Source organism: Heterodontus francisci, chromosome 17, assembly GCF_036365525.1.
Source record: "Heterodontus francisci isolate sHetFra1 chromosome 17, sHetFra1.hap1, whole genome shotgun sequence".
In the NCBI taxonomy this organism is placed as follows: Eukaryota; Metazoa; Chordata; class Chondrichthyes; order Heterodontiformes; family Heterodontidae; genus Heterodontus; species Heterodontus francisci.
Genome location: NC_090387.1, coordinates 40,574,955 through 40,600,077, shown reverse-complemented (window position 1 = coordinate 40,600,077; position 25,123 = coordinate 40,574,955). Strand labels below are relative to the sequence as shown.

The 25,123-nt window shown below is 42.6% G+C and overlaps 1 protein-coding gene across 9 annotated transcripts in view; it reads left to right on the top strand.

The window, feature by feature from the left end:
• Window positions 1-25,123, top strand: part of dpy19l3 (dpy-19 like C-mannosyltransferase 3) — a 120,183-nt gene that overhangs the window by 44,363 nt on the left and 50,697 nt on the right. For 8 of the 9 annotated variants that reach the window (XM_068049328.1, XM_068049325.1, XM_068049324.1 and 5 more), the window contains exons 4-11: window positions 3,979-4,069; window positions 4,959-5,080; window positions 5,224-5,369; window positions 5,781-5,904; window positions 8,436-8,570; window positions 10,779-10,910; window positions 16,717-16,818; window positions 17,462-17,535. In XM_068049328.1, the coding sequence (XP_067905429.1) occupies window positions 3,979-4,069; window positions 4,959-5,080; window positions 5,224-5,369; window positions 5,781-5,904; window positions 8,436-8,570; window positions 10,779-10,910; window positions 16,717-16,818; window positions 17,462-17,535 (926 nt within the window). Of the gene's footprint in view, window positions 1-566; window positions 943-3,978; window positions 4,070-4,958; window positions 5,081-5,223; window positions 5,370-5,780; window positions 5,905-8,435; window positions 8,571-10,778; window positions 10,911-16,716; window positions 16,819-17,461; window positions 17,536-25,123 lie in introns of those variants that run through there. The other variant, XM_068049319.1, reaches the window with a different exon arrangement.

Sequence of the window (25,123 nt, the reverse complement as noted above, 5' to 3'; positions counted from 1 at the left end):
GGGCTAGAACAGGGAGGGAGCTTGGCATGATAGAGTTTATAAGCCACGGATGCAAGAACTGTCACCAGGTAAAAGTCTTGACAGATGGGAAAGAAATTGCAGGGATATAAGAAAGAGCAGGGGGTGAGACTAACTGTGTTGTTCTTTGAAAGAGCTGGTGTAGACACGATGGGCTGAATGGCCTCTTTCTGTGCTGTACTATGATTATGACTCTGAATGCTAAACAGTTTGATAAACTGCTACTTTGTCTGGTTAATTCTACCTGTGCTTATTTTGGATAGGTTTAATTTTTAAAATCTATAATATGTTTAATGGTTTAACATCTCCATAATCAAACTAAATAAGCTGGAATCCAGAACCATTGCTTATCTGCTAGAGAATATTGTGTTCTGCATTATTAGCGTTGTCTACTTTGGTTGTAGAAGTTTAATTTAAGAGGATATTGACAATGACCGAAGGAAGTGAAATAATGCTCCAGACTGAATGTTTACAATTTATGATTCTATAGCAAACCACGGGATTACTCATAGCTGCCTCATTGTGTCTTGGATTTTTAATGAAGACAGGTGCTACATTGAGCAGAACAGTGTACTAGCTATTTGTGGTCCTGAGTCACAAAGCAAAAGACGACTGAGATTTTGTTACACCCAGTGGCATATCATCATGACGTTAAGGAAGAGGAAACAGCGATTTGAAATTCTCAATGATGCTTCACAGCATTGTCTGGAAAGAAATCACAAACAAACTAATGTTTATGCTGGCACTAATGGAAGTAGTAACACTTCACCTTGGGAGGTGGCAATAACAGCAATCAGGTCACCTCTACAGACAACGGAGATTATCCCGCTGCTAGGTCTCTCAGTCGGACTGATACTAGGATGCTTTCACTTCTGGTATGTTCAGTCACTACATGAGAATTTCCTTTGGTTTTCAAATATACAGGTGAGCTAATAGCCTTTTAAAGGAAAAGATTTACAAATGCAGCAGATGCTAATAATATTGTAGTATTTTCAGCCCACAGTGGAGGGCTGAGTGAGATGTATGGAAATTAGTACTTAGTTGGCCTGCTGTGAATGTATGTAGGAAACTGTGTATCTGAACATCATTGCTGCAGTTAATGGGGGAATTTCATGCTCTCCCCACGACAGGTTTGGAGGCGGGGAGAGAACAAAATCGGGTTGGATGGTGGCGGGGTGGGGTTCCCGCCTCTGCCAAAATTTAGTCCAGGGCGGGCAGGTCTGTGAATGGCCTTCCCACCCCGCTGCGAATTGAGGCCCTTAACTAGGCAATTAACCACAATTAAGGGCCTCTTCCCGCTGCAGCTGCAATTAGCTATGCAGTGGGTGGCCCTGTCGCTGAGCACCTGAGACCAGTGAATCCATGGTGACAGATGAATCACAGGGAACAAAACAAGAAGCTGCACTTGATGAGAATGATGATAATGAAAAATCAAAACTTACAGAATTCAGGGGGAGGGTGTGGTCCCTCGTTCAAAAGGAGCTGGCATTGGGAAGGGGGGGAGGGGCCAGCTGAGAGCCATCCCCCTGCCTTGCTACTGACTCACCTCCCCACAAGCCCCACTCCGCGAGACCACTCCCACCCTGACCTACCTGTGGCCTGGGTCCAGCAAAGCTCTTCAGCCTGCTCCAGTAGCAGCCACCGCCATCCTGTGATTGGTTTGGCTCTCCAAGGGCAGGACTTCCAACAAGGAGGTCCTTGATCCTGTGGAAGGCCTGCCACTGTCCGCTTAAGTGCCTGATTAGCACTAGATTTGGCAGGCCTTCTGGAGGAGGTGATGCAGGGATCTAGGCGTCACTTTTCCCAAAGCATATTTGGGAAGCATATTTGTTTGGTGAGCATGATAACGTTTGTTGATTGTCATGTTTATTTTTGTTTATCAGAATCAAAATTTTTGTTCATGGATTATCTTTTTCAAAAAAATATTCAAGGGTAAAGCAACCTTTGAGAAATTGCTCAATAAATTAAATCCTGAAAATCTGTTTACCTACTCCAATAATGGATGAACTATTGCCTATCTTGATAAGATAATCTCTTACCTCTTTATCTTCACAGTTGCTGTGTTACAGCTACAACTGTCGTGCAAGGAACATTTATGAACCTAAAATCTGTGCAGATCAGGGCAAACATTACAGAAGCAAAACTTCACACTATCTGTTCCAAAACAAAATATCCAAATTATTAGCAATTTCGGTAACTTTCGATTATAAGTCAGTGATAAAAAGCTTTACCTGACAAATGAACCTTCCTCTCTTTTTCTGTCTTTTTTCTCTGTGATTGATACCCCAAATGAAGCCTGAGTGGATTATTTTAGCCTACATTGAAGAATCCAGTGGCTGGGCATGCTCTGGTGATAGTTGAGGGAGGGGGAAGTTCACCAGAACTTCTTTGGCTTTCTGCTGGGTGGTTAGAAGTTCTACAGTCTACAGTGAAATTGAATATTTTGTAAACTCATTATTTTCGTTGGAGACAGAATTGAGATTGCTATTTACTTTTCTAATAGAAGTAACAATTCTGCTCTGCACCTACTGCTGAAGGATGCATGCAGAAAATTTTCCAGGCTCAGAATGTATCTGCTATTAGCAATAGGAACTGTAACTGCATCAGTGCAGAACTGAAGTGTCCACCTAGATTATGTGGTCAAATCTCTGGAGTGGGACCTGAATCTACAATCTTCTGATTCGAAAGTGGAGAATGCTACCACTGGCCTTGTTAACAATCCTAATACTTTGCTGTGTTGAATGTGAATATCTTCTCTGTAATATAGACAACAGATTATGTAATTTCCTCTGGCCTGAATTGGAGCCTTTTCTTTGCCATCTAGCTTCTATCTCTTGCATTGGGTCTCTACAACCATTATCTACCACTCAAAATCTTTTTTGCACTGGAGGATTTTGTACTTTTCAGCTGATGGTTATAAGATCCCTAAGTACTGTTATAGTAGTTTTCCACAGCAGTTTTGGTGAAGCTTGGAAGTCGTTTGTTCTTCTGAGGCCAAGTATCATGCTCCCTTTTCTTCATTGGCTAGCAGATCAGTTGTTTATTTCAAAGTTGAATCAGCTGACAAAATTTTAAAGGTGCAGAACTTCTTGTTTAAAGCACTCAGCAGGGAATCCTGTCAGTTTTGGCAGGATGATCCAGGAAGGTGTGGAGAGCAGCTTGGGATCTGCATGTCAGCCATTGACAGAATCCCAGGACTTGCAGTAATGAGTCACCAGAGAAGAAAGCACTCTTTTCCCATTTTTGTAGGACTAGGGTATGGGAGCAATGAGCTAACTCAGTATTCCATGAAGTCCCTAAGTTTTTGGATACTGGGTCAAGGAGTAGTGGGAGTGAAGGGATGTATAGATTGAGGAACTGTTTGTATTGGTTCACTCTCCTGGCCCTGCAGGTGATATTAATTTCAAAAATTAGCATCTGATTCTGGAGTTTCTACTTCAGGCTACCAGGCAGCTGGGCATCACCTGAACTGCATTGATTTTAATCAACGCATACATTGGTATTCCTAAAAGTTTACAGGATGTTGACCTATCCATACTATTTCCAAATCAAATGTTTTTTTTTTATGTTTGGAATTTTGGAAATATATTCCTTTCTTTTAATGCTGATTGGTACGATAGTTGCTGTGGATTCTTGGTGTGTTCGTTAGCCTGCTACTTATAAATAGCAAAAATCTTTTGGAAGATTACCAAATATTTAAAAAGCATGACAGCAGCAAATAGTCCATTCCATGTGGCAGCTTTTTTCAACCCAGTTAATTGTATTAAATAATCTACATCCTGGTTCCATCATGGTAAATCTCTTAAGCCTTTACAGTTCTTGCTGTGTTTTAATCCCTTTTATGTTTATTTTTTAGAATGTAACTTTTAAGTGTACTTTAGTAATACTTGTATTACTTACAGAACTATATTCTGTTTGTTCAGTTGTGCTGAACACAATTGCATTCTTTTTTACATGCAGGAGGTTGAGCAGGAAATCTCCTTCAGGACAGAATGTGGCCTATACTACTCTTATTACAAGCAGATGCTGCAGGCCCCAACCATAAGCCGAGGTGATTACATTCTTCTAAGGTTCATGTTGACATTACTGTAAATGATATTTTATGCTCTCAATGTTTGGGTAGATTTTGTGAGTCCTCAACTACCACCGACATTTATCAGAAATATTATAGGGGCGCTGCCTGGAACATTCATGCAATTTTTGATGTGCACTGCACTGTGCAAGGACTAGGACAGTTTACTATTGTCAGTTCTTCACTGATATAACCAGATTGATTTTTTTGTCAATATAAGTGAAAATGCCATTCAAGAAAAAACGATTTTGGTATTATAGCTTTGCATTCTTATATACAAAAGTACAATATCAATGTTAGAAAGTGCACTGTAAAAGTTAATAGTTTGGCAAATATCCGTGTAATTTAGTATTTCTAGCACTTGAAGTACTAACTCCCTGCTTTGTTGAACCAACAGCCCATCTACTCTGAGTCTCATGAACATGGACAGTTTGTTGGTGTAGCCCTGAAACCTGAATAATTCAGTAGTATCTAATATTTTTACATATGTGCAAAGCAGTTAAACTTTGCAAATTTGTTTTTATCTCTAAATCCTGAGATTGGAGCTGATTTTTTTTTTTTAAAGTATGTAACCTGAATTTTCCTGCTAATCAAGAAATGCTAAAAACTATTTCTCCAAACCTGCTTTGGAACTTACAGAAGTATATTATAGGAATGGAGGTATTTAATCTGTTCCTTTGCTGAGACAAAGTCATAAGTGGGGAAGGACTATGGTATTTTGTGGTCCTTAGATCATAAAACAGTAGATGCAAGTTTGTAGAATGTTCTGATATTTGTAAATTTGAAAATGAGTATCACAGACTGATGTATTCATGTTTATCCTTAGAGCCCAGTTCTTTTTATTTATGTTGTGTTTTGTTATATAAAGGATTGAAGGAGCTCTTGTATGACAATAAAACTGAATCAAGGAGAACAATAAACCTCCTTAAGCGGATGAACATTTACCAAGAGGTTATCCTAAGCATTTTGTACAGAATTTTGTCTCTTCAGGTAAAAACATCAGCTTTTACAATAAAATAAATGTGTTTGTGTTGACATTTCTGTAGTTTATTCCAAGCTTTGCTAAGTTACTGTGTTAGTTTATGTTGTGGTCAAGTATTGTGAAGAGATTTATTTGCATCATATTTTAACAGAGATACCTGGAGCCAGTTTACTTCTACCTGTACACAGTATTTGGGCTCCAGGCCCTCTATGTCATTTCAATATATATTACCAGCTGGTTACTAAGTGGTACCTGGATTTCAGGAGCACTGGCAGCTTTATGGTACATCCTAAACAGGTAGGCATCAACACTTTGTGGTGTTGAAAAAGTATATATTGTCTGTGCATTAAATGCATAGGATCACTAACTGATGATGTCTTTTATCTGCCTTTTTGTGAAATGTATTCATTTTTGATCCCAGTTCCATCTGTACTATTCATCTAAGATCATTCCTTTTGCTGTCAGACTCCAGATTATGACGGTTATAATTTTATTTTGGAAGTTCCAAAATTAAATTTTATTAATAACTTTTTGTACATAAACTGCCATTTAGATTGCCCATTTCTGTAAACTTGGAAGCCATTTCATTTCACATTTCTTATACAGCAACTTAATAACTTAATTTATGCAGCTATAGAAACTGAAAGTACTGATCCATCTAGATTGAGCTTGTTTGTAATGTGTCTAATTGTTGTTTGATCTTTATAGAATAGATACAACAAGGGTGGAATTCACCATTCCATTGAGGGAGAATTGGTCACTTCCATTTTTTGCATTACAAATAATGGCAATCACATATTACCTCAGACCACTGCTCAAACCTCTTCAGCAGGTGAGTATAGAAATTTATTGCTGTCAAGCAAGTGGAGATTACTCAGTATGAAGGAGTGCATTATAATTGTAGAAGTGCTTCTAATCTAATATACAGGATCTGATAAAATCTGAGATGAAAATAAAAAGGAACAATTAGAAAAGAATTGACGTTGAGCACTTTCTGCTAGTGACTGAACAGCACAAATGCAAAATGAATGCACTGTGATGTCAGACAAGGGATCCATACAGAATATGCTGGAATTGAGTTTTGTATATATATTCTCTATGTGCCAGTCAGGAGTTTATTTGAAGGTTTTAAACTTTGATGAATTGTGCAGTGTTTTGTTCAATAATGACTGGTGCTAGGTAGGAATTTTCCTATTTGTTATTGGAATACATCCATCTTAATAACAGACTCTTAAAGTTCTATGCAAAATCTTGAAATGGCTTATTTCTAAAAAGTAGTTTTCTTTAAGAATGAGTGCTGTGGACCAAATAGTGCATAAAAGTACTCCTATTTAAAGTGCATCTCTCAGCACTGACACTCCTTTTTCATACAGAGCTAAGCATTACAATAAATTAAAGAGCGTGCAGCACAAGGTCAGTATATTAGATTCTGTAATAAGTTTCTAACTCTGGCTACTTAGTGATATCAACAGAGTATCAACTTTGTCTACCTAATAAAGTTTGCCAGTTCATCCCATTTGAGTTTGATAACCAGAGGGTGATTTAAAGGTGTGTAAAAATATAAAGTCTCTGAGATACCTGTGCTCCTCTAATTCTGTCCTCTGAGCAACCCTGATTTTAATCACTCCACCATTGGTGGCCTTCACCTGCCTAGGCCCTGAGCTCTGGAATTCCATTTCTAAACCTATCTCTCTACCTATCTTTCCTGCTTTAAGATTGTCCTGAAAACCAACCGCTTTGTTCCAGCTTTTGGTCATCTGCCCTAAAATCTCCTTATGTGATTCGGTGTCATATTTTGTTTTATAATGCCTCTGTGAAGTGCCTTGGAATGCTTTGTAACGTTAAAGTTGCTTATATAAATACAAGTAGTTGTTGTAAAACTTCTCAAATCTAGGGTGTGAAGTAACTAGGTTTCTCATAATGATGGTGAACAGACATGGTCTCTTTCTTTTATTTGTTCTTGGAATAGAGGCATCATTGCTCAGGCCAGCGCATATTGCCTATTCATACTTGCCCTGAGGTCATGAAAAGTCAACCACATTTTCCTTATTGTATGGTGCAGATTGGTGAAGCAGTAAGAGCCTATAATGTTTGATGCTCTGTAGTAGGTCTGAGAGGAGCATCAGTCCATATTCAATACTCCAAATATACAAATTTATAAAGGTACAGGTGCTGTACTCAATAAAATGTTCCACTGTCCATATTTAAATTATAATTTATACATCTTTGAGTTACAGAGGAGCAAGCTCTTCCAACTAGACACCTTGAACTTTATTTTTAGTCAAAGGCGATATGAATCTTTGGAAGACAGCTTTACTGTTTTGAAAGCTGCGTCGAAGTAAACACCCAAATAGTACTAAGATACTTTTTATTTGTTCGTGGGATGTGGACATCACAGGCTAGGCCAGCATCCCTAATTGTCCTTGAACAGAGTGGCTTGTTAGGCCATTTCAGAGGGCATTTAAGAGTCAACCACATTGCTGTGGGTCTGGAGTCAACATGTAGGCAGATTTCCTTCCCTAAAGGACATTAGTGAACCAGATGGGTTTTTACAACAATCGACAATGGTTTCGTGGTCAACATTAGACTAGCTTTTTTAATTCCAGATTTATTAATTGAATTCAAGTTTCACCATCTGCCATGGTGGGATTCGAACCCATGCCCCCAGAGCATTAGCCTGGGCTCTGGATTACTAGTCCAGTGACATTACCACTACACCACCGCCTCCCCACATGAAGAATACAAGTATACTTCTGACAGCGGAATATCGTTAACTTTGGATTTAAGATAATTATTGTCAAATAAAATTATTTGTTAGGAAGAAAAGTTGTTGCAGTAGCAATTAAAATGTATGTACAAATGTTAAATTCTTAAATGGGAGATAAGCAATTGATCTAGCTGACTAGCATTTTTGGCTGCTTTCCATAATACAAAAATAAATATATCTGAGCATTTTGAAGTGAAATTAGTAGCAATGTGCAAAGATTTGCTGATACTTTCAGAGCAATAGCACAGCTAAAAACCTAGTATGACAGCTTTGTAGTTCATCTTGTGATCTACTCTGTCTAACGAAGTCTCCAAGAAAAAGAGGGAAAATACATTTACTGATTAAACACTTAAAATTATTCATCTGTACATACGTAGCCTTCTGCTGTACCTGGAAGATGAGGATTGAACTTTCCATTCTGTGCAGGCAGATTTCACACTTAATGCATTTAGGCTATCAAATCTACCGATTATGGCAATTTTACTAATGAAGAGAGTGGAATCACTAAAGAAAGTTACAGTGCACAAACCTTAAAAGCAGATTTATTTCCTGGTTTATGACTTGTACTTAATTTACTTCTTTCCTTGTATTTTAAGCGGTGCTCGCTCGCATTGATCATGGCATCAACATTCCTTTTCTGCGTTTCCTGGCAGTTTAACCAGTTTATTTTATTAATACAAGCTCTGGCTCTCTTTTCCTTGGACTGTTTGGATATGGTGCCTGCATCAAAGGTAATGTGAGGTTAATATTGTGTAATAAACCAGATATGTGTGCATGTATCAAATGCAGCACATTCTGTGCCACAGAATAAAATATGGATTTGCTAACATTGCCAAGTACTAGTCTCAGCTGGATTATTAGGGCTGATGAGTGCAGGTGAGAAGACCCTAAGTTAATCCAACAATAGCTGATTTCAGAGTGTTGAAGCAATTGGGCAGAGATTATTGTGCAATGTGTGGAGACTAAAAGATAATGGATATATATTAATTTCTGAAAGGGGAGCAGGAAGAAGACACCTCCAAGTAGCTGTAGGTTTCACTAGAGGAAGAAACCTAGTCAGTTTGTGTATAGGCTCCTAGGTTTTGGAAAACCTCTTCAATGGGAATGCTTAAAGGCTTTGCAAAGTGTAATAGTTTAGTTTAGTTTAGAGATACAGCACTGAAACAGACCCTTCGGCCCACCGAGTCTGTGCCGACCATCAACCACCCATTTATACTAATCCTACACTAATCCCATATTCCTACCACATCCCCACCTGTCCCTATATTTCCCTACCACCTACCTATACTAGGAGCAATTGCTAATGGCCAATTTACCTATCAACCTGCAAGTCTTTGGCATGTGGGAGGAAACCGGAGCACCCGGAGGAAACCCACGCAGACACAGGGAGAACTTGCAAACTCCACACAGGCAGTACCCAGAATTGAACACAGGTCGCTGGAGCTGTGAGGCTGCGGTGCTAACCACTGCGCAGTGGTTATGATCATGATCCTGTTTTTTTTTCAGGGAATAGGCAGTGTGCCTTTAAGACTGTAAGAGATCAGTACTTCTTTAAGGCAGCAAGCCTCAGAAGTTACTAGAAGGTGCATCTTGGTTGCCTTGGATACAACCATTCAGAGACAGAGAACAGGATATACAATGCTGCCATTTAACTTTGAAAGTAGCTGAAATAAAACTGGCTTTGCAGAGACAGCTGAGAAACAGTTTGAGAAATAGACAGACAGCTGTGTGTTAGCACCTGAAAGGAGAACTCTCAGACCATTTAAACTGAAGGAAGAGAATTTATCTGTTTATTTATTATTCTTTCTCAAAATTCTAAAAAGTCAAGCCAAAACAGAGATCTCTGATAATTTAAACTGAAGGAAGGGAAGTTAGACTGTGACAATCTTTTATCCCTCAAAAATTCTAAAGCCAAATTGATTCATTAAAAAGTGTTTGCAAATTGTTAATTGTTGAAATTCATCGCTGGAGAAGGAGCAACTATTTCGACTTCTGAATTAGACTACGGACTGTTCTACTGTTGAAGAACCTTTTTTCCCCTCATTGGACGGCTGTGAGGACCGCAAGCAACCTTGGACTGTTACACATCCGGCAGGAGCATAAATCTGCAAGGACTCTAATATTTTCTATTTTAAATGTTGTTTATATCTTTGTAGTGTTTAAGAATTTAGTTTTTCAAATTAAACAGTTAATTTGTTGATTTAAAGACTTCAGGTTTGGTTAGTCTCATTCGGGGGTTAATAGATGGTACAATTTGGCTGGGTCTTTCTTTAATTTGGAAAGTTTAAAATGATATGTTAGGCGATCTATGGAGGGATGGGATTGAATTAACAGTGCGTTTCTCCCACCACAATCAGAATCATATATTTTGATTGGGAGCTTTGACTGGAGCGGTCGGTCTTAACAAAAGGATATTAGCCTTGCACTGATGGTATGAGTATACTAGTTTGAATTCCACTGTGATGTCTAGTAGAAGATGGGTTTGCCAAGTCTTATGGGAAGAAAAGATAAACTGATCAGTAAAATTGTCCATTTCACTTCAGGGTGCCGAATGGGCTGTTAGGCAGAGATACCTCAGACTGAACTCCCAAATTTAATGTGGATGTGGGAGGCTTAAGTCATTGGGGAAGAGAGGAAACGGAGCAAATAACAGCAAATCCTAGACGATTCAGTAAATACTTTGCTGTCTAAACATTCTGTCTAAACCCATTTAAACGTCTGCTTCTAGCACATGTAAGAACATACTTAAAGCGTTTTTATTTTCTTTCAAAATCTTAATGTGGAGCCTAAATAAAATTCAAAGTCATTTGAATTAATTTGTATTTTTGGCAGCTGGTTGAGAAAATGAGTTTTGTGTGAGGAGTGTTAATTGCATTGTTCATTTTTTGTATGTTTTATTTCTAGAAGGCTTTATTGATATAGCATCTCTTCTATTGCAGGTTACGTCACTATACTTCGTACATGTGGCTTCTTTGCTTCTTGTCTGCATCCTGCAGTTTAACAACTCCATGCTCCTGGGGTCATTGGTTCTAAGTTTCATTCTGGCTGCTTTAGTAGTACGGCACTTGCAGGTAGTAAAACAGTAACATGTGTAAACTTAAATCCTTACAGTTATTTGCATGCTATTTTAAATTTCAGATAGGAAATATCTTAAATTATTGAGAATATACAGGGAAAAATTCTCTCATCCCTGAAAATAGGCGTGGGGATCTTGGTATGCGATTAACCCGTGCCCGTTCCTTGTATTGCAGGCAACATATTAAATTGGTATGGCCTGCTTTTTTAAATGATTGCTGTGTGCAGCAGCACTATCCACGCTGCTTATTGGCTGCACGCATCAGCAGGGAGCAGTTCAGATGAAAGGTTAACTGTGTTTCTCTCTCCATAGATACTGTCAGACCTGCTGAGTATTTCCAGCACTTTCTGTTTTTATTTCAGATTTCCAGCATCCGCAGTATTTTGCTTTTACCAAGGTAAATGAGTTCATCTTCAAATGGCATATTGTACCAACTACACCACGAGCCTCTTCCACTGCTCAATTCTCTACACCTCCATCACCCACCTGTCAACAATCTCTAGCAACTGGTATTCAACCCTTCAATTAATGTGCTTTATCTCACCCTCGCACATTTAGCACTGTACTCGCAACCTCAACTTAGAGCTTGCACATACTGGCAGCTATTCAGCCATGACAGCCACATCACCCAAACGTATTGAAGGTCACTCACTGACACACATTTCATTTTCTTGCAAGAGAAGGTGGCGCATTACAGCAGGTAACAGGAAAGAACTGAAGGAAGACTGAAGGCATCCGCATATTTTAACATCATGGAGGAGACGGTGCTGGCCACCTTAAGAAGGGATATCACTGTGGCAGTGCCCACTGGCAAGGCTAAAAGGATCGATGATGAGTGTATCTGCATACTTAGTCCTCTTTCACCCCACTTACCCCTCATCCCACAATTTCTCCTGACGCACAAGCTGCAGATAGTGTAAGCATACACTTCTTAACTTTCTCCTCTCCCTTCCCCACAACCCAACTCTTGTCCCTTTTCCATTTTAGAAACCCAAGAACTGGAACCTTCCCAGTTAGTGGAGGAAGAGGAAGAAGACAGTGAAAGGAAAGGGGCAATGTCACTTGATCTTATGCTTGCAGCCACTGCTCAAACACTGACACTCTGTATATTTTTGAGGCAAGGGTAGAGGAGGGATCTGCACGTAGTGAGACTCCAGGCACAAGTACGCAGGAGTCAGGGCAGGGGAGGGGGAGAGGATAGCGCAGGTGCAAACGTGCTGGAGGGCAAGGTTGCACTTGAGGACTTCAGTAGGCCAGGATACAGAAGAAGGCTGATGGGTGTATATAACCAAATGCTTGGTGCACTGGAAAGTTTGACAGAAGCCTGCGCTGTGTCAAGGAGCATGGAGGAGTCCAACACCAACTTGGCACTGGGGTTTCCGCAGAGCTGGGAGATCATCCTTCCAACGTGGAATTTGTGGGTACCTCAATCAGCACAGCTGTGGAGCCCATTATGATGCAGCATCTGTTAGCTGATGTCACAGCTTTCATTGCAGCACCAACAGCTTCCATCAAAGGCCTAAATGCTGCAGTGAAAGTTCAGGCTGCTGTCATTACGATTCAGAATACCATCATTCAAAGGGGCTTCCAGGACACAACGGTCTTATCAATCTGTTCTCCGGATTCTCTGATTGCTGACACACTGCCTAGGAGAGTGGTAGTGACTCCAAAGAGCATGAGCCAGCTGTCCTCTATCAAGATGACAGCATTCCTGCTCTCACCCCACCATCAGGCCAATGCTCATGCTGTTGCCTGTTGTCCAACCGACCCATACTGCTGCAGCCCAGGCTGAGATGTTGCAGTCTGAAGCCGGGCCTTCTAGGCTCAGAGCTGCTCGAGGTCGCACTCCAAGGCCATTTGCAGTCTCCTGACTTGGAAGTCAGCAGTCTTTCACCATCCATGCTTCAGCCTCTGGGAAAGCGTCTGAACAGAGCATTGGGAGAGGCACAGGCACATGGAAGACAGGCACTAAGGGAATGCACAAGGGTTTATTTTTGTATGCATTATGCCATGATTGAATTTATAAAATCGTCTTGCGATGTGCATTTTCTGATTTTTAATTTTGTGCTGTCAGAAGGTCAACAATGTGATGGTCAGTGATAGCTGAAAATTATGGAGTGTGGGACTGTGAATGAATGGGGAGATGTGGTTAAGGTTACTGGTATCACTTATAAAGTATTTAATCATGTAGAGCCTGGGCGGAAAGGGGCTCTCTACATTGTAGTCTCCCTTCCTCTTCCTGTTCCTCTACCTCCTGTTGCACTTAGTCCTCTTTCACTTCCTGCTCCTCCTCCTGCACCGCTTTTCCTCTGTCTCCTCCTCCACCTTTTCCTTCCCCTTCTTCGCTGTCGCCTCTTCCCCCCCCCTCCTTCTGCTCCTCAACTTCACTGATAGATGGTGACCCAGGCTGTTTCCTCATAATGGCCATGTTGTACAGCATCCAGCATAGTACCACAAACCTTGATACTCACTAAGCTGAGTACTACAAGTCTCCTGCAGAGTGGTCCAGGCAGCAGAATTGTTACTTGAGGACATTGATGGTATGCTCTATAATCCTGTGGCAGCATGGCTCTCATAGGAGGCCAGCTATGCAAGTGCGTGTAAGTTCCAGATTGGAGTCTTGAACCATGTCATGATTGGATATCCTTGTTGCACAGGAGCATCAGTGGTTCATCAGTTACATCAGTGGTAGGGAAATTATTAGAGAGGATTCTTCGGGACAGGATTTACTCCCATTTGGAAACAAACAAACTTATTAGCGAGAGGCAGCATGGTTTTGTGAAGGGGAGGTCGTGTCTCGCTAATTTGATTGAGTTTTTTGAGGAAGTGACGAAGATGATTAATGAAGGAAGGGCAGTGGATGTTATCTATATGGACTTCAGTAAAGCCTTTGACAAGGTCCCTCATGGCAGACTGGTACAAAAGGTGAAGTCACACGGGATCAGAGGTGAGCTGGCAAGATGGATACAGCACTGGCTGTGTCATAGAAGACAAAGGGTAGCAGTGGAAGGGTGCTTTTCTGAATGGAGGGATGTGACTAGTGGTGTTCCGCAGGGATCAGTGCTGGGACCTTTGCTCTTTGTAGTATATATAAATGATTTGGAGGAAAATGTAGCTGGTCTGATTAGTAAGTTTGCGGACGACACAAAGGTTTGTGGAGTTGCGGATAGTGATGAGGATTGTCAGAGGATACAGCAGGATATAGATCGGTTGGAGACTTGGGCGGAGGAATGGCAGATGGATTTTAATCCGGACAAATGTGAGGTAATGCATTTTGGAAGATCTAATTCAGGTGGGAAGTATACAGTAAATGGCAGAACCCTTAGGAGTATTGACAGGCAGAGAGATCTGGGCGTTCAGGTCCACAGGTCACTGAAAGTGGCAACGTAGGTGGATAAGGTAGTCAAGAAGGCATACGGCATGCTTGCCTTCATCGGTCGGGGCATAGAGTATAAAAATTGGCAAGTCATGCTGTAGCTGTACAGAACTTTAGTTAGGCCACACTTAGAATATTGCGTGCAATTCTGGTGGCCATACTACCAGAAGGACGTGGAGTCTTTGGAGAGGGTACAGAGGAGGTTTACCAGGATGTTGCCTGGTCTGGAGGGCATTAGCTATGAGGAGAGGTTGGATAAACTCGGATTGTTTTCACTGGAACGACGGAGGTGGAGGGGTGACATGATAGAGGTTTACAAAGTTATGAGCGGCATGGACAGAGTGGATAGTCAGAAGCTTTTTCCCAGGGTGGAAGAGTCAGTTACTAGGGGACATAGGTTTAAGGTGAGAGGGGCAAAGTTTAGAGGGGATGTGCGAGGCAAGTTCTTTACACAGAGGGTGGTGAGTGCCTGGAACTTGCTGCCGGGGGAGATGGTGGAATCAGGTACGATAATGACGTTTAAGAGGCATCTTGACAAATGCATGAATAGGATGGGAATAGAGGGATACGGTCCCCGGAAGTGCAGAAGGTTTTAGTTTAGGCAGGCATCAAGATCAGCGCAGGCTTGGAGGGTCGAATGGCCTGTTCCTGTGCTGTACTGTTTGTTTGTTAGCCAGATCCACCTGCTTGTCTCTGGCAAGAGAGAATGAGATGAAGCTGTCTGTCTTGTGTATAGAGAGCCTCAGTGACTTCCCTTATGCAGCAGTGTACTGCAAACTGCAAGATGTTGCTTATATCTCCAGCAGCAGCCTTGAAGGAGCCAGACGCGTAAAACATAATAGCCACCCTTACCTTGACAGCCACAGGCAATGCTGTTTGCACTATTTTGAGGTTACAGTTGTGGCTGCAGCAGTTGGCAGATTTCAGTCACAACCTGTTTTGTGAAGTTCAAACATTGGTCATCACTGAAGTCAAGGTAAGAGAATTGCTCCCTAAAGACTTTGTGGAGATATGGCCTCCTGCTGAGATTCCTTCTTCCTCCCTCCTCCTCCTCCTCACTCTTCGAACAATTTGTTTTGCTCTGCGTGGCCTCCCTTCATTCTCCCAGTCATGCTCAAATTCTCAGATGAAGCCATTCCAGGGCACCCGTCTCTGGAAGCAGCTTGTTTCATAGGAAGCTTTTAAATCAACAAAGAAGTATTCCAGCACCAGCCAGACTATTCCCTGCAGACTATTCAAACTTTAGGCATGTATAGGAAAGCTCCATAACATGTACAACTGCACTGGCATCCAGAAGAAATAATTCAGCAACTAACCTATAAGTACGTCATGATCCTTTAAATAGTGCTGGTGGGACATCTTCCATTTTGTTTAACGTTGTGTTCAGTTCTAAGAGGTTAAGACAGGATCCAGACTGGAGTGTGGCATTTGGAAATGGCAACGCTGGCATCAAATCAGTGCCGCATACTGAGTGAAGTCATAATCTCCCTGCTTTGTAAACTGCAGCCGGTCGTTAGATGTGCATACACCTTTACCAAAATGGTGTCCAGCACACGTCCTGTCGGAAGTGTGACCATGCATCTCGGACTCCATTTTTCAGTGTTAGGAGACTACATAGCACCTAAAAACAGGTGCTACACTGACTAATTTCTCAGCCAAAATGTTCTAAATTACTTTGATTATAATGACATAGATTTGATTGAAAATAATCGTTTCAGCTTCTAAGTAATCAATAAGATTATAGTGAAAATTGTAACGCTACAGGAATAACCAGTCAGTCTGAAAAGTAAATCAATTGGGGTAAAAGTATAAAATTAGAGCTTTGTCCACACAGCCTGAGACAAAGATCATCTTATTGATTTTTTTTTTATGTCTGGGATATCTAATCCATGGACAGAAGAAGACAGCAAATTTGCATTTTAAGTGGCATCTTTGTAATTCTGCAATTGCCAAAACACAAAAAATTGTGTTTTATATGTTGGAAAGCTCTAGACCACAGAGGTAAATTCTAGTATTTGTACCCGAAGGAAAATGCTTAACAAGCAGTTGGTTAATGTGTTCCATCCTTTATTCAGCTAGAGTGAGTGAGAGTGCAAGTGGAAACAGAACACAGGGTTTTCATGAGGGGAGAAAAGCTGACTAAACTGCTTTGTAGAAGATAGATTTGTTTTTTAAGGGACACTGGGCCTTCATGGAAGTATTTTTGATTTGTTCCAGAAAATGTCAGTGTTATGCAAAATAAAGCAAATTAGAATATTTTAGAAATACAGAATTGTTGTCAAACCATGGCATTTTGAATTTGATCCTCTTTCTAAACATTACGTTTGTAGTCATATTTCCAGTAAATATTTGAATTGTCCTAATCGGCTGATAAGAATGATCTTTATGGAAATGAAGAATCTAATGCTTCTATCTTTTTTTTCAGAGGAATTTAAAATCTGGCGATTTTGTTGTAAGAGTTGTGAAGCTATTGCTGCATTTAGTTGTTGTATTCAGCTTAACAGTCCTAACAAATAATACAAGTAAGGTATGTAAATAGAGTTATTAAAAGTCGTCTTTGTGAAACTTTGAGGAAACTATTCTAAAAGAGTTGACTGTAGATGAATGTAATTTTTTGGGGTAATGTAAAATAATGTGCATCTTCCTGTAGGTTGTTTTGATCTATAAAGCATTGTAAATAAGAGTGTCTGGCCTCATCAGTGTATTTACATAGAATATAAAACACAGAAACAGGCCATTCGGCCCAACCAGTCTATTCTGGCATTTATGCTTCACTTGAGCCTACACATATATGCTTTCTGAAGAAAATATATGCTTGATAGGTATCAGATTCACAAACATCAAAACGGTTTATTGGAATATACCTGCAGTGCTTAACAAATCTTGTCAGGAGCTTAAACTTTTCTTGTGCATAATGTGTTTCTCACAATCAGTAACATATTCTATGAATTCGCAATTTCAAAAGCAAATATAACTTTAGCCAATGCAAATATTGGTTGAATTACTTCATTATTCTTTCCCTTTTAATTCTTCAGGGTTCTATCATATTTATTTATTTTCCAGATCTTGAAAGAGTAACACCTGACAGAAGCAGTACTGAATGGAAACAATTTAATGGTAGAACTATAATTTGTTGCATGATCTCGTTAATGTGTTCCTTTTCCTTGCAGAGAATTCTAGGGCTAGAATCTGATGAACATATTTTTAAATTCCTTAAAGCGAAGTTTGGATTTGGGTCAACAAGGTAAAATTTTATTTTTTTATACTACAAATTAAGTGGGCTTGATTTTGTTCACAGCCTGATATCTGGTTCTGTGGTCTTGGGGAGTGGGTGGGTGGGGTGGGGGGGGCTGGAGGCTGGAAAATCGGAGTGGCCACGGCCGCCACGGAACCTGATGCCGGGATTGCCGGGCCCGATCTTCCCGGCAGCAGGGACATTCCGTGGCGGCCCCTCCACTGCTCTGCGACAGGACCTGAGTTAACATATATAAATTACATCTTTGCATGAATTAAAATGTAAACTGCAGCGATCTTACCTTCAGTTCCCAGTCTTCAGCGCGACGTGTAGCACTTGCGCACCTTCACTTTCCCATCCAGGGAAAGCTGGCGCCACTGAGATTGGGAAGGAATGAACTCTGCACTCTGTTGGGTATGGGGGGAGGGGTGAATTCTGCACTTTGTTGGGGGTGGGGGGAAGGGGTGAACTCTGCACTTTGTTGGAGGAAAGGGTGAACTCTGCACTTTGTTGGGTATGTGGGGGAAGGTGAAGGATGAACTCTGCAATATGGTGTTTGCAGGGCTGGTAGCCTTTTAAAAGTGGTGCGAGCACCTGCTCCTTCTACAGGTGACGCCATGAATGGCGTTGCTGATGCCGCCCCCGCCACGTGATTTGGTGGGGTGGGGAGAGGGCGGCAGCCATCAAAATGTAAGGTGGTTATGAGGCAGCGCAGGTCCTGTGGGGGACAGCCGCCATGTTCTGCGCTTGCAGGGCTACAAATTCCTGTCCAGTATGTGTAGCATGCAAGAAATATCAGTCTATAGAGCTTTCCAGTGTATTACATTTCACGAGCTGTACAGATATTGGCTGAGAACGACTGACTTGAGTTGTGATATTTGTCTTCCCACCCCAATCCTCAAAACTGGGCGAGGGTAATTCTGCTAAGTAAATATTTGTTTATAGTGTTGATGGAAAGTATTTATGCAGGATATATTGTGGCAAGATAAAATCATAGAATCTTACAGTGCAGAAGCAGACCATTCAACCCATCATGTTGTGACGGCTCTTTGTTAGAGCTGTACAATTTATTTTTATTCATTCATGAGATGTGGGCATCGCTGGCCAGGCCAGCATTTATTGCCCATCCCTAATTGCCCTTGAGAAGGTGGTTGTGAGCTGCCTTCTTGAACGGCTGCAGTCCATGTGCCGTAGGTACACCCACAGTGCTGTTCGGAAAGGAGTTCCAGGATTTTGACCCAGCGACAGTGAAGGAACGGCGATATAGTTCCAAGTCAGTATGGTGTGGAACTTGGAGGGGAACTTGCAGGTGGCGGTGTTCCCATGTATTTGCTGCCCTTGTCCTTCTAGTTGATGGAGGTCGTGGGTTTGGAAGGTGCTGTCTAGGAAGCCTTGGTGCGTTGCTGCAGTGCATCTTGTAGATGGTACACACTGCTGCCATTGTGCGTCGGTGGTGGACGGAGTGAATGGTTGTAGATGGGGTGCCAATCAAGCGGGCTGCTTTGTCCTGGATGGTGTCTAGCTTCTTGAGTGTTGTTGGAGCTGCACCCATTCAGGCAAGTGGAGAGTATTCCATCACACTACTGACTTGTGTCTTGTAGATGGTGGACAGGCTTTGGGGAGTCAGGAGGTGAGTTACTCACTGCAGGATTCCGAGCCTCTGACCTGCTCTTGTAGCCACGGTATTTATTTGGCTACTCCAGTTCAGTTTCTGGTCAATGGTAGCCCCTAGGATGTTGTAGGTGGGGGATTCAGCGATGGTAATGCCATTGAATGTCAAGGGGAGTTGGTTAGATTCTCTCTTGTTGGAGATGGTCATTGCCTGGCAATTGTGTGGTGCGAATGTTACTTGCCACTTATCAGCCCAAGCCTGGATATTGTCCAAGTCTTGCTGCATTTCTACACGGACTGCTTCAGTATCTGAGGAGTCACGAATGGTGCTGAACATTGTGCAATCATCAGCGAACATCCCCACTTCTGACCTTATGATTGAAAGAAGGTCATTGATGAAGCAGCTGAGGATGGTTGGGCCTAGGACACTACCCTGAGGAACTCCTGCAGTGATGTCGTGGAGCTGAGATGGTTGACCTCCAACAACCACAACTATCTTCCTTTGCGCTAGGTATGGACTCCAACCAGCAGAGGGTTTTCCCCCTGATTCCCATTGACCTCAGTTTTGCTAGGGCTCCTTGATGCCATACTCGGTCAAATGCTGCCTTGATGTCAAGGGCAGTCACTCTCACCTCACCTCTTGATTTCAGCTCTTTTGTCCATGTTTAAACCAAGGCTGTAATGAGGTCAGGAGCTGAGTGGCCCTAGCGGAACCCAAACTGAGCGTCGCTGAGCAGGTTATTGCTAAGCAAGTGCCGCTTGATGGCACTGTTGATGACACCTTCCATCACTTTACTGATGATTGAGAGTAGGCTGATGGGGCGGTAATTGGACGGGTTGGACTTGTCCTGCTTTTTGTGTACAGGACATACATGTGCAATTTTCCACATTGCAGGGTAGATGCCAGTGTTGTAGCTGTACTGGAACAGCTTGGCTAGGGGCACGGCAAGTTCTGGAACACAGGTCTTCAGTACTATTGCCGGAATATTGTCAGGGCCCATAGCCTTTGCAGTATCCAGTGCCTTCAGTCGTTTCTGGATATCACACGGAGTGAATCGAATTGGCTGAAGTCTGGCATCTGTGATGCTGGGGACTTCAGGAGGAGGCCAAGATGGATCATCAACTCGGCACTTCTGGCTGAAGATTGTTGCAAATTCTTCAGCCTTATCTTTCGCACTGATGTGCTGGGCTCCCCCATCATTGAGGATGGGGATATTTGTGGAGCCACCTCCTCCAGTTAGTTGTTTAATTGTCAACCACCATTCACGGCTGGCTGTGGCAGGACTGCAGAGCTTAGATCTGATCCGTTGGTTATGGGATTGCTTAGCTCTGTCTATTGCATGCTGCTTACGCAATATGGCACGCAGATAGTCCTATGTTGTAGCTTTACCAGGTTGACATCTCGTTTTGAGCTATGTCTGATGCTGCTCCTGGCATGCCCTCCTGCACTCTTTATTGAACCAGCATTGGTCTCCTGGCTTGATGGTAATGGTAGAGTGGGGGATATGCCGGGCCATGAGGTTACAGATTGTGATTGAGTACAATTCTGCTGCTTCTGATGGCCCACAGTGCCTCATGGATGCCCAGTTTTGCATTGCTAGATCTGTTCGAAATCTATCCCATTTAGCACGGTGGTAGTGCCACACAACACGAAGGAGGGTATCCTCAATGTGAAGGCGGGACTTCTTCTCCACAACGACTGTGCGGTGGTCACTCCTACCAATACTGTCAGGAACAGATGCATCTGCGGCAGGTAGATTGGTGAGGAAGAGGTCAAGTATGTTTTTCCCTCTTGCTGGTTACCTCACCACCTGCCACATACCCAGTCTAGCAGATATGTCCTTTAGGACTCGGCCAGCTCGGTCAGTAGTGGTGCTACCACGCCACTCTTGGTGATGGACATTGAAGTCCCCCACCCAGAGTACATTCTGTGCCCTTGTCACCCTCAGTGCTTCCTCCAAGTGCTGTTCAACATGGAGGAGTACTGACTCATCAGATGAGGGAGGGTGGTAGGTGGTAATCAACAGGAGGTTTCCTTGTCCACGTTTGACCTGATGCCATGAGAATTCATGGGGTCCAGAGTCGATGTTGAGGACTCCCAGGACAACTCCCTCCCGTCTGTATACCACTGTGCCGCCACCTCTGCTGGGTCTGTCCTGCTGGATGGTGATGGCAGTGTCTGGGACATTGTCAGGTATGATTCCGTGAGTATGACTATGTCAGGCTGTTGCTTGACTGTGGGACAGCTCTCCCAACTTTGGCACAAGCTCCCCGATGTTAGTAAGGAGGACTTTGCAGGGTCGACAGGGCTGTGTTTGCCATTGTCATTTCCGGTGCCTAGGTCGATGCCGGGTAGTCTGTCGGTTTCATTGCTTTTTATTGACTTTGTAGCAGTTAGATACAACTGAGTGGCTTGCTAGGACATTTCAGAGGGCATGTAAGAGTCAACCACATTGCTGTGAGTCTGGAGTCACATGTAGGCCAGGCCAGGTGAGGACATTAGTGAACCAGTTGGGTTTTTACAACAATCAACAATGATTTCATGGCCATCATTAGACTAGCTTTTTAAATTCCACATTTATTAATTGAATTCACGTTCCACCTTCTGCTGTGGTGGGATTCGAACCCGAACCCAGAGCAATACCCTGGGTCTCTGGGTTACTAGTCCAGTGACAATACCACTACACCACCGCCTCCCCCAGTCCCACACCCCAGCTTTATCCCCATAACCCTGTAAATTAATCCTCTTCAAGTACATGCCCAATTTCCTTTTAATACTTCTTATAGAATCTGATTTCACCAGTCTTTCAGCTTGTGTGATCCAGATCATAACAACTGTCTGTGTGAAGAAATTTCTCCTAATTTCCCCTCAAGTTCTTCTGTCAATTATTTTAAATCTATAACCTTTGGTACCTTACAGACTTATTTACCAGAGGAAATAGTTTCTCCTTATTTGCACTATAAAAACCGCTCAAAAATTTGAATACATCTATCAGGTCACTCTTTAACCTTCTCTGCTCTAAGAAGAACAAGCCCAGCTTCTCCTATCTGTTCATATAACTGAACTCCCTATCCCTGGCATCAATCAGGTCATAGTAGACTGCTCATTGTTCGAGTATGTTGAAGCTGTAAATGATTTCATTGTCTTCTGTGGGTCCTCTCATGATTGAAAAGTCTGATGCGAAATCGACATGGATGTCCACAAAACTGGCAGTTCATGTTGTTGTTAGTGCTTGGGGGAACTTCTGCACCTGCGCCAACTCTGGCCTTCCTCTGGATATGTCGGATGTTGCGAGTTTGCCGTAGATGGTCCTCAAAACATGCTGAACCAAATTCCAGTTCTTGCCTCCACATGGGCCAGTTGGCTGCAGTGTTTTCCTAAGAGAGGTGGTCTGCGACGCGTAAGTTTGTAATGCTCTTTTTTTAGGGTGTTCCTATATCATTTGCAGTGACCGCTTTGATGTCATTTGCCCTGAGACAGTACCCATTGAAGATCTGCTTAGGAATTCTGTAATAATCCATGTAGGAGACGTGGCCTGCCCATCTAAATTTTCTGGAGGGTGGTCTCCATGCTATTGACCCAGCACAATGGGAGGACTTCGTTGTTTGTGATATTGACCTGCCATCAAATTCTCATGATGGACCTCAGGTCACACACATCATCCTGGTAAACTTCCTCAGTACCCTCTCCAGGGCCTTGACATTCTTCCTAAAGTGTGGTGCCCAGAATTATACACAATACTCCAGCTGAGGTCTAACCAGAGATTTGTTAGCATGATTTCCTTGTTTTTGTATTCAGTGCCCCTATTTCCAAAACCAAATATCCCATACACTTTCTTAACTGCCTTATCAAGTTGCTGTCCCACCTTCTGTGATTGTTGAAATGTAAGAAGAATTGATCTAACTGGTGAAGTAATTCTTTCTGTTTAATTACTGTGTTCATTACATTTATAAAATCATAGCACTTACATCACAGAGGAAGCCATTCAGTCCATTGTGTCTGTACTGGAGCAGTCCAATCCCATTTCACTGCCTTTTCCCAGTGCCTTTTAATATTCTTCCTTTTCAAGCATTTATTTAATTCCTTTTTAAATTATAAAGTGCCTGCCTCAATAGCTGCTTGCTGTAATGTGGGGCAGAATTTTAACTGCCAAAAGGGGCAGGTTCAGGTGCAGGCAGGGAGTTAAATCCCCAAAAAATGCCAGTGCATTAAAAACCTGACATGATCCGCTCACTTCCAGTTTTTACCATTGCGTGTTTGTAGGTGTGCGGGAAACCGCCGTGGAGATATCAGGGTGAGAATTTAAACATATAAAGAGCCAATTAATGCAGACTTTAATCTAGCATTCTGGCTTTAACAATCAGCGCATGGGTTTCCCGAGCTATGTGGATCTTGCCAGGGTCAACAAGGTGAGAGTATAGCGGGGATTCACAGCTCAATGAAATTCATGCTGGAAAGCCTTTAAAGACTGAAACTGCTTAGCTGCTTCCCTGCCAATGTGACAGGCTTTTGCTCATAGGACTTGTTCTGAGAGCATGATTTCACTGCTTTAAGGTGATTTCCAACTTTTTGAACGTAATTTCACCTATCTTGGACTTGGTCGACTTTGATTTGCAGTTCCCTGCTGTCAGCTTTCACTGCAGGATGGGAGCAGCTTATGCAGCTCTACCTTGGAGCTCTGATGAGGAACAAAAGGAGCAGCAACAGCAGCAGGAGCAACAATAACAACAGCTGCCTTCTCTGCAACCACATGCCACTGCATTGAGTAAAGGCGATGGACACAGAGATCCAGCTGGAAGGAGGCGATACCCCCAGCATAGGACATACAGAGGATCAGCTACCTTGACATGACAGAAAGGCTTTCACAGTAGGTCGTTGCTGACATCTGCAGCCACCTGGAACACAATCTGCTTCCAAGAGGGCCAGGTGGGCAAGCATTGCCAGTGACTATCAAATTCACCACTGCCCTGAATTTCTTCACCTCTGGCTCCTTCCATGGATCATCTGCAGGATTTCACAATCTGCTGCGCATAAGTGCATCTCCCAGGTGACAGATGCCAAGGCTGCCACTTATGTCTACTTTGGTTCTGATGAGTCCAGTCAGACTCAGAGGGCTCTCATATTTGCTGCAGTGGCTGGATTCCCATAGGCACATGGAGTCATTGATTGCGCACACCTGGCAATCAAGGAACCCTCAGATCATCCAGGAGTATTTATCAATCGAAAGGGATTCCACTCCATCAAAGTTCAGACAATCTGACCAAGATGTCTGTGCAAGATATCCTGGAAGCTGCCATGATGCCTTCATTCTGCGGCAATTACCTCTCCCAAAGATCTTTGTACCTCCAAGCAGAGTCAGCCTATGGAGACTAGGGCTACCGTTTGAGAACGTGGCTGATAACACCGGCGAGGAGCCTAACCACCCTTACTATTGATGCAGAAGAAAGGTACAACTGGAGCTACATGAGCATAAGGGTTATCATTGAGCAAGCCATTGGGTTGCTGAAGATACAGTTCAGATGCCTGGGCAGATCTGAGGGTGCCCTTCAGTATGCACCTTTCAGGGTGTCCAAAATGGCAATGGTCTGCTGCGCCTTGCACAGTAATGTGCTGCAGAGAGGAATGGAGCATTAGTAGGAGGAAGGAGATGACTGCTCTGCATCTTCGGACGAGGAAGAGCAGCCTTACGTGGCCAGGGTGCCCGCGGCCACTCACCTAGCTACCGGATAAGTCCATGACGGACTCAATCAGGCAAACTTCAGATAACTTGAGTGGCACTCATATAATCATATGGCACTTCAATGCTAAACCCACTCACCACTCCAAGCCCCCAGCACAAATCATTCCCATGGTCAAAAACCCCTCTATCAAGTTCATATCCTTTGCTCAGCAAAATAAGGGGTGTGCATATTGACATACGAACATATGAATTAGGAGCAGGAGTAGGCCACTCGACCCCTCGAGCCTGCTCCACCATTCATTAAG